This window comes from Trichechus manatus, unplaced genomic scaffold (assembly GCF_000243295.1).
Source record: "Trichechus manatus latirostris isolate Lorelei unplaced genomic scaffold, TriManLat1.0 scaffold00052, whole genome shotgun sequence".
Classification (NCBI taxonomy): domain Eukaryota; kingdom Metazoa; phylum Chordata; class Mammalia; order Sirenia; family Trichechidae; genus Trichechus; species Trichechus manatus.
In genome coordinates, this window is record NW_004443988.1 from 6273780 (window position 1) to 6287522 (window position 13743).

The following is a 13743-nucleotide window of genomic DNA, read 5'->3' on the forward strand; positions in this document are numbered from 1 at the left end:
AAACCCTATGGGGCAGTCCTACTCTTCCCTATAGGGCTACTATGAGTCAGGCTCCACGGCGGTGGGGTTTGTTTGTTTCTTTTAATCTTTACGGAAGCAGACTGCCACAGATGGCCACATCTTTCTCCCACTGAGCGGCTGTGAGTTCGAACCAAGGACCTTTCTGTTTAGCAGACCAGAGCTTTAACGACTGCACCATCAGCACTCCTTTACATCTATTACCTCAGAAGAATCTTATAATCTAAGAGGAGAGATAAAACACACGCAGAAATAATGTGCTTTCATATATTAGGCCCTCAATAAATATTTGTTGAATGAATGAAGGAAGGTAAGGTCTATTGAAGAGATCTCAGAGTAATCACCCTTGATTAAGTGACCCAGAGAGATTGAGAGTCTCTGTTATGGACTGAATTGTGTCCCCCAAAAAATGTGTGTCCACTTGGCTAGGCCATAATTCCCAGCATTATGTGATTGTCCATTTTGTCATCTGATGTGATTTTCCTATGCATTGTAAATCCTACCTCTATGATGTTAATGAGGCAGAATTAGAGGCAGTTATGTTAATGAGGCAAGACTCAATCTACAAGGTTAGGTTTTGTCTTAAGCCAACCTCTTTTGAGATATAAAAGAGAGACTAGATAGGGGAACCTCATACCACCAAGAAACAAGAGCCAGGAGAATAGCACATCTTTCGGAGCCGGGGTCCCTGTGCTAAGCAGCTCCTCGACTGGGGAAGATCGATTAAAAGGACCTTCCCCCAGAGACGAAAGAGAGAGAAAGCCTTCCCCTGGAGCTGGCACCCTGAATTCGGACTTCTAGCCTCGTAGACTGTGAGAAAACAAATTTCTGTTTGTTAAAGCCATCCACTGGTGGTATTGTTACCCAAAGCAGGTCCTGCTCTGTGCAGCTTCTTGTCAATAAAGACACACCCAGGTGAGGAGGGAGGAAGAGCCTTTATTGCAAGTGTGCAGGCTAGGAGTAAGGAGGTGTATTCCTCAAATCAGGCTCCCTAAACAAAGGGAGACAGAACCTTTTATACCATCTGTCACAAGGAAGTACATACAAACATTATGGACTACATAGGTTATCATTGTGCACAGGTGCAGTAAGACAAGCGGCATTTTTTTCCTTTGGCTCCTAGGCTAGTGAACTGGGTTTGACTGGCTTGAGCCACACCCATAACTTTGAGGACAATGGACAGGACAGGGCAGGTTCTGCTTGGTCTGAGCAGCTGCTAACTGAGCCATACCCGTGCTATCACTTACGGTTTTGTTTGATAATGGCTAAGCACCTAAGAGAAAAGATTGAAGTTGTCAAGGATTTCATTTTACTTGGATCCACAATCAACACCCATAGAAGCAGCACTCAAGAGATCAAACTACGCATTGCATTGGACAAATCTGCTGCTAAAGACCCCTTTAAAGTATTCAAAAGCAAAGATGTCACCTTGAAGACTAAGGTGCACCTGACCCAAGCCATGGTGTTTTTAATCGCCTCATATGCATGCAAAAGTTGGACAATGAATAAGGAAGACCAAAGAAGAATTGAATTATAGTGTTGTCAAAGAATATTGAATATACCAAACGAATGAACAAATCTGTCTTGGAAGAAGTACAGCCAGGATGTTCCTTAAAAGCGAGGATGGCAAGACTTCGTCTCACATACTTTAGACAGGAAGGATCAGTCCCCAGAGAAGGACATTATGCTTAGTAGAGGGTCAGTGAAAAAGAGGAAGATCCTCAATGAGATGGACTGACACAGTGGCTGCAACAATGAGTTCAAGCATAAGAACGATGAGGATGGTGCAGGACTGGGCAGGGTTTCGTTCTGTTGTATGAGTCGGAACCAAGCCCTAGATAACTATGACAGGCTCCCTGAGGTAGTGGCTTTGGATACTCATGACTCATTTCATATTGGTTGATCATTTCCTAGCTGTGTAACTAAGTGACCCCGGGCAAGTTATGCAATCTCAATTTTGGTTTCTTAATCTGCAAAGTGAAGATTAATCCGCAAAGTGGGGTTTCTTAATCTGCAAAGTGGGGGTTGGTGATAATGTATGTAAAGTTCTCTGCATAGAAGGCACTCAATAAAAGGTAGCAATTTTTATTATTAGATTGATACACGTTAGTCATTCATCAGAGGCCTGGTGGTGCGGTGGTTAAGAGCTCCGCTGCTAACCAAAAGGTCGGCAGTTCAAAACCCCCAGCCATTTCTTGGAAACCTTATGGGGCAGTTCTAGTCCGAACTGACTGGATGGCAATGAGTCCGGTTTTAGTTTTAGTCAGTGACCCAGTGTTCTTCAATTAACTGGGCTTCCATTACATAAAAAAGCACTTTTTGCAAACGCATCCTGGTGGCAAGATGGTTAACATCTCGGCTGCTAACCAAAATCCAAGTGGCTCAACCCACCAGCTGCTCAGCAGGAGAAAGATGTGGCAGTCTGCTTCCATAAAGATGACGGCCTTGGAAACCCTACGGGGCATATCTACTTTGTCCTATAGGGTAACTACGAGTAGGAATCGACTCCACAGCAACGGGTTTTAGAGGCTAATAGATTGTTTTTATCTAGTCAGGAGGCATTAACAATCTTGTAATGGTTGACAGAGCTGAGCGTGATGACGCAGTCCAAGGTTCACAGACAACACTGGCCTGAGGGGCTTGTCTCCAGCGCCCTTTCACTCTTTTCAGGTCCCTTTATTAACTGTACAAAGCCTCCTACCAAGCCTCCCACTGGTCTGGGCTCAGCCTTTCCCGCAGCAAACCATGTTCATTAAGCTCCACTGCATGCGGCGCACCGCGCCAGGCACTGGGGCACAGACTTTACTCTTTTACTTCACTCCAGTGAGGGAACTAAGCCCTCTTCAGGCACTGCTGAACTGGTTCACATGCAACCACCATACCCCCAGCACTAACAGGATATGCCCAAATATCTACCCAGATGTGCATACCATGTAAATGCCCACCTGCTCAAGGGATGAGGAGCAAGGCCCGCGGGGAAATCGACCTTTCACCTCTCCTCTTGCCTTATGTCCAAAGCAAAACTCCTGGCCATTCCGACTCACAGCGACTCTATAGGACAGAGTATAACTGCCTAGGGTTTCCAAGGCTGTCTTTACCGAAGCAGATTGCCACATCCTTCTCCCAAAGAGCGGCTGGTGGGTTCAAGTTACTAACCTTTCGGTTACCAGCCACCTATTTAACCACTGCGCCACCAGGGCCCCTCAGCCTTACCTCAGCTCACCAATTTTGACGTTAGCAAATGAAGCTGGGAAGAGACCTGAAAGGCGGGACTTAGTGGTGCCTGATCTACCCCGATTGGACTGCGACGGCCCAGGGGGCGGGGCTAGAAACCCTCCCTCGTGTGGTGGCGAGACCAGGGGGCTGCGCTTGCGCTCTGGGAGGGGGCGGAAGTGGCCCAGGAGGCTACGCGTGCGTGTTGGGCGGGGCGCCGTTCTTCCTCGCCTGCCCAGTCTTTTCCATCCTCGCTCTGTCGGTGCGGTGCTCGTGTTTCACCATCTCTATTGGGAGAGTCGCTGCCGAGTGGGCGCTCGGTTTTCGGGTCGTCATGATGGCTGGTTACGAATACGTGAGCCCTGAGCAGCTGGCCGGCTTTGATAAGTACAAGGTAGCGCGGGCCCCGCGGACGCTCCTCTCCCTCGTTGCCCCGGCCTCTCCCAGGCGACTGAGGGGCAGACGCGGTTCGTGTCACCTTGTGCCGCGTGGCTCCGGGCGGGCTGGCGGGCGTTTTTCTGGGGGTCCTGCCGAGTCCGAGGGTTTATGGTCGGGGTGCGTGAGAGCACCCGAGGCCCGCCATCCCGTCTTTGCCGCTTTCGGGAGATTTCCTTTCCCTTATGAGATCGCTCGCCGATAATCGAACCAGAGAAGTCCGTTCTCAGTTTACTTTGTTGTTATTATTTTTAAAGCCCCTTGAAAGGTGATGCAGTCGCCTTCAGTTGTATTTAGTTGCCTTAATCTTAACGAAGTTTCTGCCTCCTTTCCTGCATACAACTTCAGACTTGGAGATGATCGTTCGGCAGACGAGGCGCGGGGAGAGGGAGTGACTTACTGAGGCCATACTGCTGATGCACTCCACTTCTCCTGGTAAAGAGGCTGGCTTCCTCAGCAGTCGCAGGTGGCGTTTGGGCTGCCAGATAAAATAAATGTGCACAGAAAGGAACTGTGCAGTGGAAAGAGCGTGGGCTTTGGAGTACATATACACCTGATAGCAAAATCCAGTTTATTGGCCATGGGCAAGTCATTTTAACCCCGTTCAGTCCCTCTTTTATCCTTGTAAACGGGATAATAATCTCTACTGTGAAAAATGATTTTAAGGGTTTGAGATAATGTATGTAAAGCACCTGACACATGATGGACCCCCAGTGAATGCTGGTTGCTAACTTCCCTCCAAATGTGGTTCCTCTGCTGTTCTCTTATCAGTGAATGACTCCACCATCCATCCAGTTGCCCAGGCCTGAAACCAAGGCTTTTAACCTTTCATCCTTGTTACCTGGTCGCGTTCACTCTCGATCCCTCCCGTGCCCCATCCCCACCCCTAGCCAGTGAATCAGGAGTTCTCTGTGTTCTGTCAATTTTAACCTAAACTAGAAGAGTCATTTTATTACCACTCTCCCCATAGCCACTTAAAAAAAAGAAAAAAATTTTAGAGTAGTTTTATATTTACAGAAAAATTGTGAAGTTAGTACAGAGAATTCACATATACTCCCCACCCAGTTTTACATGTTATTGACATTTTACATTAGTATGGTACATTTGTCACAGTTAATGAACCAATGTTTATACATTATTAACTGAAGTCTGTATTTTATTCATATCTCCTTGGTTTTTACCTAATGTGCTTTTATTGTTCCAGGTTTCCATCTAGGATACTGCATTACATTTAGTTGTCATGTCTCCTTAGGCTCCTCTTGGCTATGACATTTTTTCACTTTCCTTGTTTTTGATAATCTTGATAGTTTTGAGGAATACTGGTCAGGTTTTTGTAGAATGTCCCTCGACTGGAATTTGTCTGATGTTCTTATGATTGGACAAGGATTATAGGTTTTGGGAAGAAGACTGCAGAGGTAAAATGCCATTCTCATCACATCAGAGGTACATGCTATCAGCATGATTTATGTTGACCTTCATCACCTGGTAGAGGTAGTGTTTGTCCTTTTATTGATTCCTCCACCAGAAAGTTACTCTTTTTCTCCCCTTTCTGTGCTATACTCTTTGGAAGGAACACACTATGCACAGCCCACACTTTAGGAGTGGGGAGTTATGCTCTACCATCTTGAGGGCAGAGTATCTACATAAATACTTTGGAACTCTTCTGCATGGAAGATTTTTCTTTTCTCCCCTGTGTATTTACTTATTCAGTTATTTATTTATATCAATGTAGAATCATGGATTATTTTATACTTTGGATCCTACCATTTTTTTATTATACTATTCTGTTTTCTTGCTCACCCACATCCACTTTTGCCCTACCAGTCCTTTATGTTTCGTAGTGATCTTTTAAAAAATACGCACTTGGTCACATCACTCCTTTGCTAATCATATCCCCCGCCCCCCTTGCTGTTGCTCTTGGAATGAAGTCCAAAACTCCGTAACATGACCTACATGGCTCTGCATGATCTGGTCCTTATCTTACCTGTGTCACCGGTTTCATCTCATGCCACTCACTGTCTGCCCCTCCCAGTCTTCCCCCGCTTTTTTGAGATCTTCAGGTAATGTTAATGTCAGCCAGGAATGCAGCCCCCCTCCGCTCATGTTCATCTTTACATCTTAGCTTAAATGTCACCTTCTCAGAGAAACCTTCTATAAGCACCTCCTTTCCTTAAGTGTGCTCTCACAGTACCCTCTGCCACCTTCTGAGCACTTCTAATTGTAATTAAGTATGGAATTAGTTCTTTAATATATCTCCCCATCAGAATATAATGTCCAAGGGCTTAGGCCTGTCTTATCCAAAAAAAAAAAAAAAAAAAAAAACCACTGTCGTTAAGTTGTTTCCAACACGTAGTGATCACATAGGGTTTCTAAGTCTGTAAATCTTTACGGAAGCAGATTGCCTCATTTTTCTCCCACAGAGCCCCTAGTAGTTACAAACCACTAACCTTTCAGTTAGCCACCAGTTGCTTTACCCACTCTGCCATTCAGTACCACCGTAACTTGAGCACAGAGCTGTGTACATACTGTTGTTGTTGGTAGGTGCTGTCGAGTCCATTCCAACTCATAGTGACCCCATGTGACAAAGTAGAACTGCCCCACAGCGTTTTTTGGCTGTAATCTTTTCTAGGCTGTAAGCAGATCACCCAGTCTTTTCTCTTGCGGAGCCCCTCGGTGGGTTCGAACCGTCAACCTTTTAGTTAGCAGACAAGTGCCTAACCATTGTGCCACCAGGGCCCTTGTGTACGCACTAGGCACCCAGTAAACATTTGTGGACTGAATGAATAACTGAGAATAATATAATGGATTTTGTGTAACTGGAATTGGGAAAACTGAAAGGGACCTTAGAAGGTCATCCCTCTGCTTTCAAGCAGTACTGTGCCATTCCCTTCTGAACTGCGGTACTGGCTTGTGTTAAAAACCTAAGTGGAAAGAGATTCCAGAGCCTCCTTGGTAACTCAGGCCAGGGCTTAACCACTTTCATTTCAGAAGGGCATTAACCCAGTTGTCTCCTGTCTTACCTACCCCCTTCCTGTTATCTCTTCTGCACTGTAAATATTGACATGTCAAACTTTTTCTTCCTTACTAGGGTCTGACTTTCTGAGTAACTGCCAATAGAATAATTGTTTCATTTGCAGCAGTGTTTGTAATAGAGAATCTACTTTTTCTTATAAACAATTTTCACCAGATTTATATTTTCAAACTAGATAGGCGTCCTAATTATCAGAAATTTTAGCGTAATTTTCTCCTCCTGTCTTTTTTTTACTCTTCTGTTATCTGACTCAGTTCCTGTGTCTGGCAACAGATTTCCTATCATCCTGGAAAACAAAGGTCATTTTAGCAAGTGTCCAGTGTTCAATGAGGCTTCCTTAAAAAAAAAAGAGAGCACAAGTTTATCAGCTAAACATTCTTCCAGTAGGGGCTTCTTTACTTAATGTTGTATTGATATTAAAAATATAAATCCAAGCGTGTGCGAAGGGAAACCTCGGTATGGTCTGTTTTGCTGGACTGTGCATTGCATCTAGAGACCTTTTCTTCCTGTCATTGCATTCCCATTGTGTGGTCCTCAGATAGTAAGTGCTCTGTAGATGCTTATTGAATCAAAACAGCTGTTAAAAGATCACCCCATAGGTGGGTAAGGACTTGAAATGCCCAAAAGGAATTTTTATTCCCTGATGTGACCCTGTGTTGTACAGCAACAAGATATAGAGATAAATTGATATTATAAAAGCAGCTAGTGGAAAAATTTCTTTCGAAGTAGTTTAATTTCTGTATCTTCCCTAGAGGTACATCTGAAGCTGCAGTTGGAAACCTGGCAGTTATACAGAATAACTGCTGAAAGGGGTGTACATGTGGCATGGTAATTAGGTTTCTGTAGTAAGAAACTGTAACAGTTGATTTTCAGTACAGAAGAAAGCAGGGGATGGATTCTATAGTGTATGCTTGCTTTCTTAACGCTTGTGCTTCTCCACTGTGTTACCTACTGCAATTTTATTAAAGTCTGTTGAATAATGAGTGTCTGCCTTCTCTGCTGGACATGAGCTCTGGGAGGGCAGGACCTGTGGCTGTCTTGTTCAACATGTACCCAAGGTCTAGCACAGTACCATGAACAGAATAAAACCAAAAACCAAACCGGTTGCCGTTGAGTCGATTCTGACTCATAGCGACCCTATAGGACGGAGTAGAACTGCCCCATAGGGTGTCAAAGGAGCGGCTGGTGGATTCAAGCTTTCGACCTTTTCGTTAGCAGCCATAGCTCTTAACCACTACGCCACCACACACAGAATAGGTACTAGCAAATACATATTGCAGGAATGAAAGTGTAAAAGAATATAAGCCATTTTGGAAGTATGGTAAAAGGAGCTGTGCACCTTCTGGTATTGGAAGGATACATTTGTATTTTGAATGTGAAAGATGTCAAGTGTTTAACTACCATTGTTCCTCGTGGTTACTTATTAATGTAACTTCAGACAATTATGTTCAGGAATTTCAGGCTTATCGTTTCTCCCCTCCACCTATCCTTTCTTTTGAACAGGTCTTTATAGTTGAGGAATTTTCCCACTTATCTAAGGATGAAACTTCTATTGTGATTTACCTAATCTGACCTAGGAAGGCATAGTTTTAATTGATAGTGTAGCAGTTAGTTTCAAATTGTATCAATTTGCTTTAGAGAGGAAGTGTTCTGTGAAATTACATTCTTGAAACCAAGTATCTTGTTTGGTTTCAAGAATATGATGTCATGATGGATTAGTTTCTGTTGTTATGGTAGGTAGTTAACTTGGTTATCATCAACAACCTGATTATAGGAATTGTAATACTTGAATCATTAGTAATTACAATTAAGAAGTAGTAATCTTGATGATAATCTTCAGGAATCAGAATCTGGTCTTCCATCTCACTGATTCTTATGGTGTGACTTTATTTATTCAACAAGCATTTGAAAGCCCACTCTGTTAGGCAGAGCATAGGGGCTGCAAAATTACACTAAGAAAATTCTTGCCTTCAAGGAAGCCAGTGGGAGGGCATATGTACGTGTAAATAAACAGTTATAGTAATAAGTGCAGTGTGCTATGGGAGAGGAGGGAGCTTCCAGGGAGTGGGGTTAAAGCTGAGGAAGGCTTCAGAGAGGGGATGGAAGTGTAAAGGCAGAGCTCAGTCTAGAAAGGTGAAGGCTGATTAGGCCCCAACATTGCCAGGTGAAAAGGGGAGAAAAGGCATTACAGAACAGGCAGTTGAGTGCTAAGCATGGAGATCTGAGAGAATATTTTCTGGGAACAGTCAGAAGTGAGATGAGGTGGTTATGCATGATGGTGGAGTGGCAGGAGATGAGACTGGAGAGGGAGGTGGGGCCCTGTCACGGGGAGGATTTGATGTAAAGGACTTCTGGATCTTACCCTTTAGATCAGTGTGTCTCTGGTCCAGGGACTATTGGCATTAGAATCACCCGGGTGGAAAGTGTTTACATAGTAAATTCCTGGGCCTACATTGGGAGATTCTGATGGATCTGCTGTTATCTGCATGTTAAAAACATATCTGAGGTGGTTCTTGGGCACATTGTAGTGCTAACAAATTTTAGGGAGCCCCTAGAGAATTTTAAACATATTTTAAACAGGATCAGATTTTAATTTTAGAGAGTACATCCTGGTAGCTTGTGGAAGATAAATGGATGGATGATGGTAGAGGCAGGGTTTATGGGGCTAGTTTTAAGGAGACCTGGAGACATTTTAGGATTGTCCGAAAGACAGAGGAGAAAATTGGTTACTCAAACACTGAATTTGGCCAACAGATATGTTTAATTTGGTCTACGCTTACTTTGCTTCAAAAATTAGGATTTTTCCCATAAAAACGCAAATTTCTGGATTCTCTTGAAAAGCCAGACTATTGGACGACATTGGCCCTGAACTTCCTCTTGTCAAAGATCAGAGCTTACCCTCTTTAAAAAGGGTAATTGCTCTCTAGTTTGCCATTTCCTTATAGTCCATAGCATCTCATGAAGGCCTGTTTTGTTTGATTTACCTGCCTGATCCCTGTGGGCATATGAGTTTATGACCCTTGATTTAAGGTTTAAAATGAAGAGAACATGGTGGCTGACTAGGTGGAGGTGGTATTGGGGGGCGGAGGCGTAGGGGATGAAAGACCGGGAGGAATCTGGGATGGCTCAGATTCTGGTAGGATGACTAATGTTAGGTAGAGGTGTCAGTCACTGAAGAAGGGGTTTTGTGACGCATTAACTCTGGAAAGGTATTCCTGGTAGTAATAGCGCCTACCATTTGTTGTGAGGTCTAAGATTTAATCCTCCTGGTAGCCCAGTGAGGAAGTATTGGTAATACCAGAATGCCTTGGTAAATCAGTCATCACACTCCTGAGAGATTGCTTTTTCCACAACAGAAGAGCAATTATAATTTGAATGGAGATGAATCTGGCAGGATAACTTGGTAATCATATGCGCAGGGCACTTCAACTGAATAAGTCCACATGGAAGAGCAAACTCTACATGGAAAGTGTGTTTGTGGACTTGGAATTTGTTGTAGGGGAAAAACATCACAAAGTCTAGTAAAGCAAAAAGAAAGTTTTATTTGGCATATATTCAAAAGGGCAGAAGTGGGAAAAGGACAAGCATGCTGCTAGAGCCATGTCTGCCCAAGTCGAAAGAATATTACAAAATAGGGAAGAATGGGAATACGGACAAGCATGTTGCCATAGCCATGTCTGCCTCGGGTCCGAAGATCAGTTACAGAGCCATCAGTATGTATTAACTTTACAAATGGGCAAAACCATTGAAAGCTTAGCCTTTTCAGATTGGCTAGAAACTGTGATCATACATTTTGAATTCTTTCTGAACAATCATTGGTAACAGGTTTCAGTAACCAGAGTCTGGAGGGTCTTCATTGGTCCAAATTTCTATTCACTAAATGCTAATAGAAAAAAGGTAGAAAGTCTTTTGTGTTCTGTTTGATTGGCTTTATGTGAAAGTTTCCCTAAAAGAAATTTTCCAAGATTATCTTAGGTATTGTATTTGTACCTCAGGGCCCAGTTGATGTGTCCTTGTGAGTCTTTGTGAGCCCAGCTCCAGCTGCGTCACATTCTCTGTGCTCAAGGACAGGGAATAATAACTCCAATATTATTTCTCAATCAAATTGAAAGAAAGAAAATTTCATATTCTAAAGAAACATTGGAGCCACCCTGGTGGCGTAGTGGTTAAGAGCCTGGCTGCTAACGAAAAGGTCAGCAGTTCAAATCCACCAGCTGCTCCTTGGAAACCCTATGGGGCAGTTCTACTCTGTTCTGTAGGGTCGCTGAGTCGGGACCAACCTGACGGCACCTAACAACAACAACAAAGAAATATCATTTTTGGATGAATTATCCTCCATTAGAGGAATATTTCTGTAACTGATTTCAAAGATTAGAACACTTTCTCCCTGAACAACCGTAGAAGCAATGTGAGAACTTCTTGATCCTTTATTTTTCATTTATTATAACTGCAAGCAGACTACAGTTTGTTAGTTATGGCATTACCTAGACATGTTACAGTTAATTCGAGCCCAGCTTACCTTTAGTTTTGCCTTGGTCTCCTTGATTAAATTTGGACAACTGCCCTCTACCCCTCTCAGTACATTAATAAGGCTTGAAAAGCATTCTCATGGTCTCAGATACAGATTTACAAATGTCTCATAGAAATAATTATTTCTGCAGTGGGCAGAGACAGAGGAGACTTTCTGAAGGAGTGAAAGAAGAATGGGTGGGAAAGTTTTCTGCAGAGTGAGGGGAGAGAGAATCAGTGGTAGGGAGAACATTACTACATTTTTGGGTGCTGCTTGGATGTAAGGTCTTGCATTGGTTCTTTACTACCTTCTGAAATATCAGTTGACGGATTATGGCTTGTTTCTCTAACTGCTTTAACTTAAATGTTAAGAACGTCTCTGCTGAATAAGAGTTTACCCAGTGCATAAGGGAGAGTTGGGGAAAGATGTTCTGGTTAGGGAGCTGACAGGAGCCAAGGCACAAGAGACCAGGAAGACCATGGTATGTTAGAGGCACACGGAGGTAGTGGGTATGTTAGGGACCAGGCAGAGCCCCCTGAGCTTAGTGAAGGAAAGTTACAGTGGCAAGAGCAATATCATCATAAATAATGAATAATAGTAATAATAATAGCAAACATTTGTATGGTATTTACTAGGTATACCCGGTATCGCTCTGAGTGCTTCACATGTATTATTTCATTTAATAGTCTCAACTGCCATGTAAGGTAAAGTTACTATTGTCTTTGTTCCACAGAGAAGGAAACGGAGGCACAGAGTTTTAAGTAACTTGCTCAAGGTCCCAAAGCTAGTAAGTGGCGGAGCTGAGATTTTGGATGCTGTGTGCTATGCTTCCTCTCAAACCTAAGAGTGAAATACAAACTCTGCCTTCTAGTCACTGGATGTTTTTCTCCAAGATATATAAACATTAGAATAACCTTCATTGCTGTCGAGTTGGTTCCTACTCATAGAGACCTTATAGATAAAGTAGAACTGCCCCATAGGGTTTCCTTGGTTGTAATCTTTCGGGAGCAGATCGCCAGGTCTTTTCTAAACATTAGAATAAAGACCTTCAATTACATGCTTAATTAGGTATGTGACTAATGTTTGCCAATGGGAAAAATATACAGTGAAAAAAAAGAACTGATTTTGTTTACTCTTCTGTTCCCCAGTTTTAATATTATTAGTAGGGGCAATTGGGCTTGTATTTGATAATCTTATGTTTAGTTGGTTATTAAGAAAATTTCATTTACCCTGAGCTCTAGTTGAGAGAAAACTCTTTTGATGAAATAATTAACTTTGGGACTAATTAAATTAAAAAGAACCCACTTACTAACTGTGTGATCTTGAGTGGGTAACTTAGCCTCTCCAGCTAGGTTTCCTTATCTGTGAAATGAGGCAGTACCTTCTTTATAGGGTCATTATCAGAATTGAACGGGTTAATACTTGTAAAGTGCTTAGAACAGTGCCTGGCACATAGTGCTATATTAGTGTTAAATAAGCAAAAAAGAAAACTTCACATTTGTGCTTTCCTGCTTGTGGACATTAGCTAGCACGTAACATATACACACAACCTAGGAGGTTATACCAAGAGAAAGTATGTTTTAGGAATGAAAAGTTATGGGTGACAACTTAGTGGACAGACTGATAGAATAACTATGAAGTCTGTGTCTATCTTGGGTCCCACAGGTAAGTTTTGACCTCAGACTTCTTCCTCTTTTTAATTATATGTAAAGATGTTCAATGGGCAGAATAAATGATTTTTTGCAAATACTGCTCGCCTCAAGAGCAAAGGTTTATCATGTGTTTGGGATTTCCAGGTCTGTCACCTCCACTCTCCTTTCATCTTCTGTCTCGTCTCTTGTTAGAGTTTATTATGGATTGTTTAAGTTGAGCAGACAAACCTGTTTGTCATCATGATTTGCTTGTTCTTGTCTCCAGCTCTTCTCCAGTCTTCTCTCAGCACCCTCCTTGCTCGGACTTGTTAGCAGATCTAAATGATAGTGTTCGGTGATAGGAGAGCTCCCTGCTCACTGAGTCATGTTCTCTGTGGGTGTAGTTCTTAAAGTCTTGTACTCGTAAAAAGTACTTTAAGAAACTTTTTATTTCTGTCCTAGGATTAATATAATCTATTTTTCTGCATTTTAAGCTCGGGCTTGGTGTTTTTTAATATCTTACTAGATTGTTTCTAGCACAGTGTCTTGCATTTAGTAGGTATTTAGTGACTACTTGCTGAATTTTATTATACTTTGTCTCTTGCTTGAAATGCAGTGTTTGAAGTCTAAGTAAGGAGGTACTGGTGTTGACCACTAAACTGATGGTTGTGGCTTATCCTTCAGTGAGGGGCTGAGGGAGTCCTGTTAATGTTTCCACCAGAGCAGTGCTTCTAGTTGTGCAGAGGAAGAAAACAATGTTGACGTTTCTTTTTTCTCTCCCAAGTTCATTTTTTAATTTTTTTTTATTCTTTAGATGAAGGTTTACAGAACAAATAGTTTCTCATTAAACAGTCAGTACACATATTGTTTTATGACATTGGTTAACAACTCCATGACATGTCAGC

At 42.6% G+C, this 13743-nt stretch overlaps 1 protein-coding gene across 3 annotated transcripts in view; it reads left to right on the forward strand.

The window, feature by feature from the left end:
- Positions 1-3470: 3470 nt before the first annotated feature.
- The window catches only part of SELENOI (selenoprotein I), a 42766-nt gene continuing 32493 nt past the window's right edge, over positions 3471-13743 (forward strand). For all 3 annotated transcript variants that reach the window (XR_002824318.1, XR_002824319.1, XM_004377688.3), the window contains exon 1: positions 3471-3625. Coding sequence is in view for 1 of the 3 variants with exons in the window: in XM_004377688.3 (XP_004377745.3) it covers positions 3566-3625 (60 nt within the window). In the remaining 2 variants the exon portion in view is untranslated. The remainder of the gene's footprint in view (positions 3626-13743) is intronic.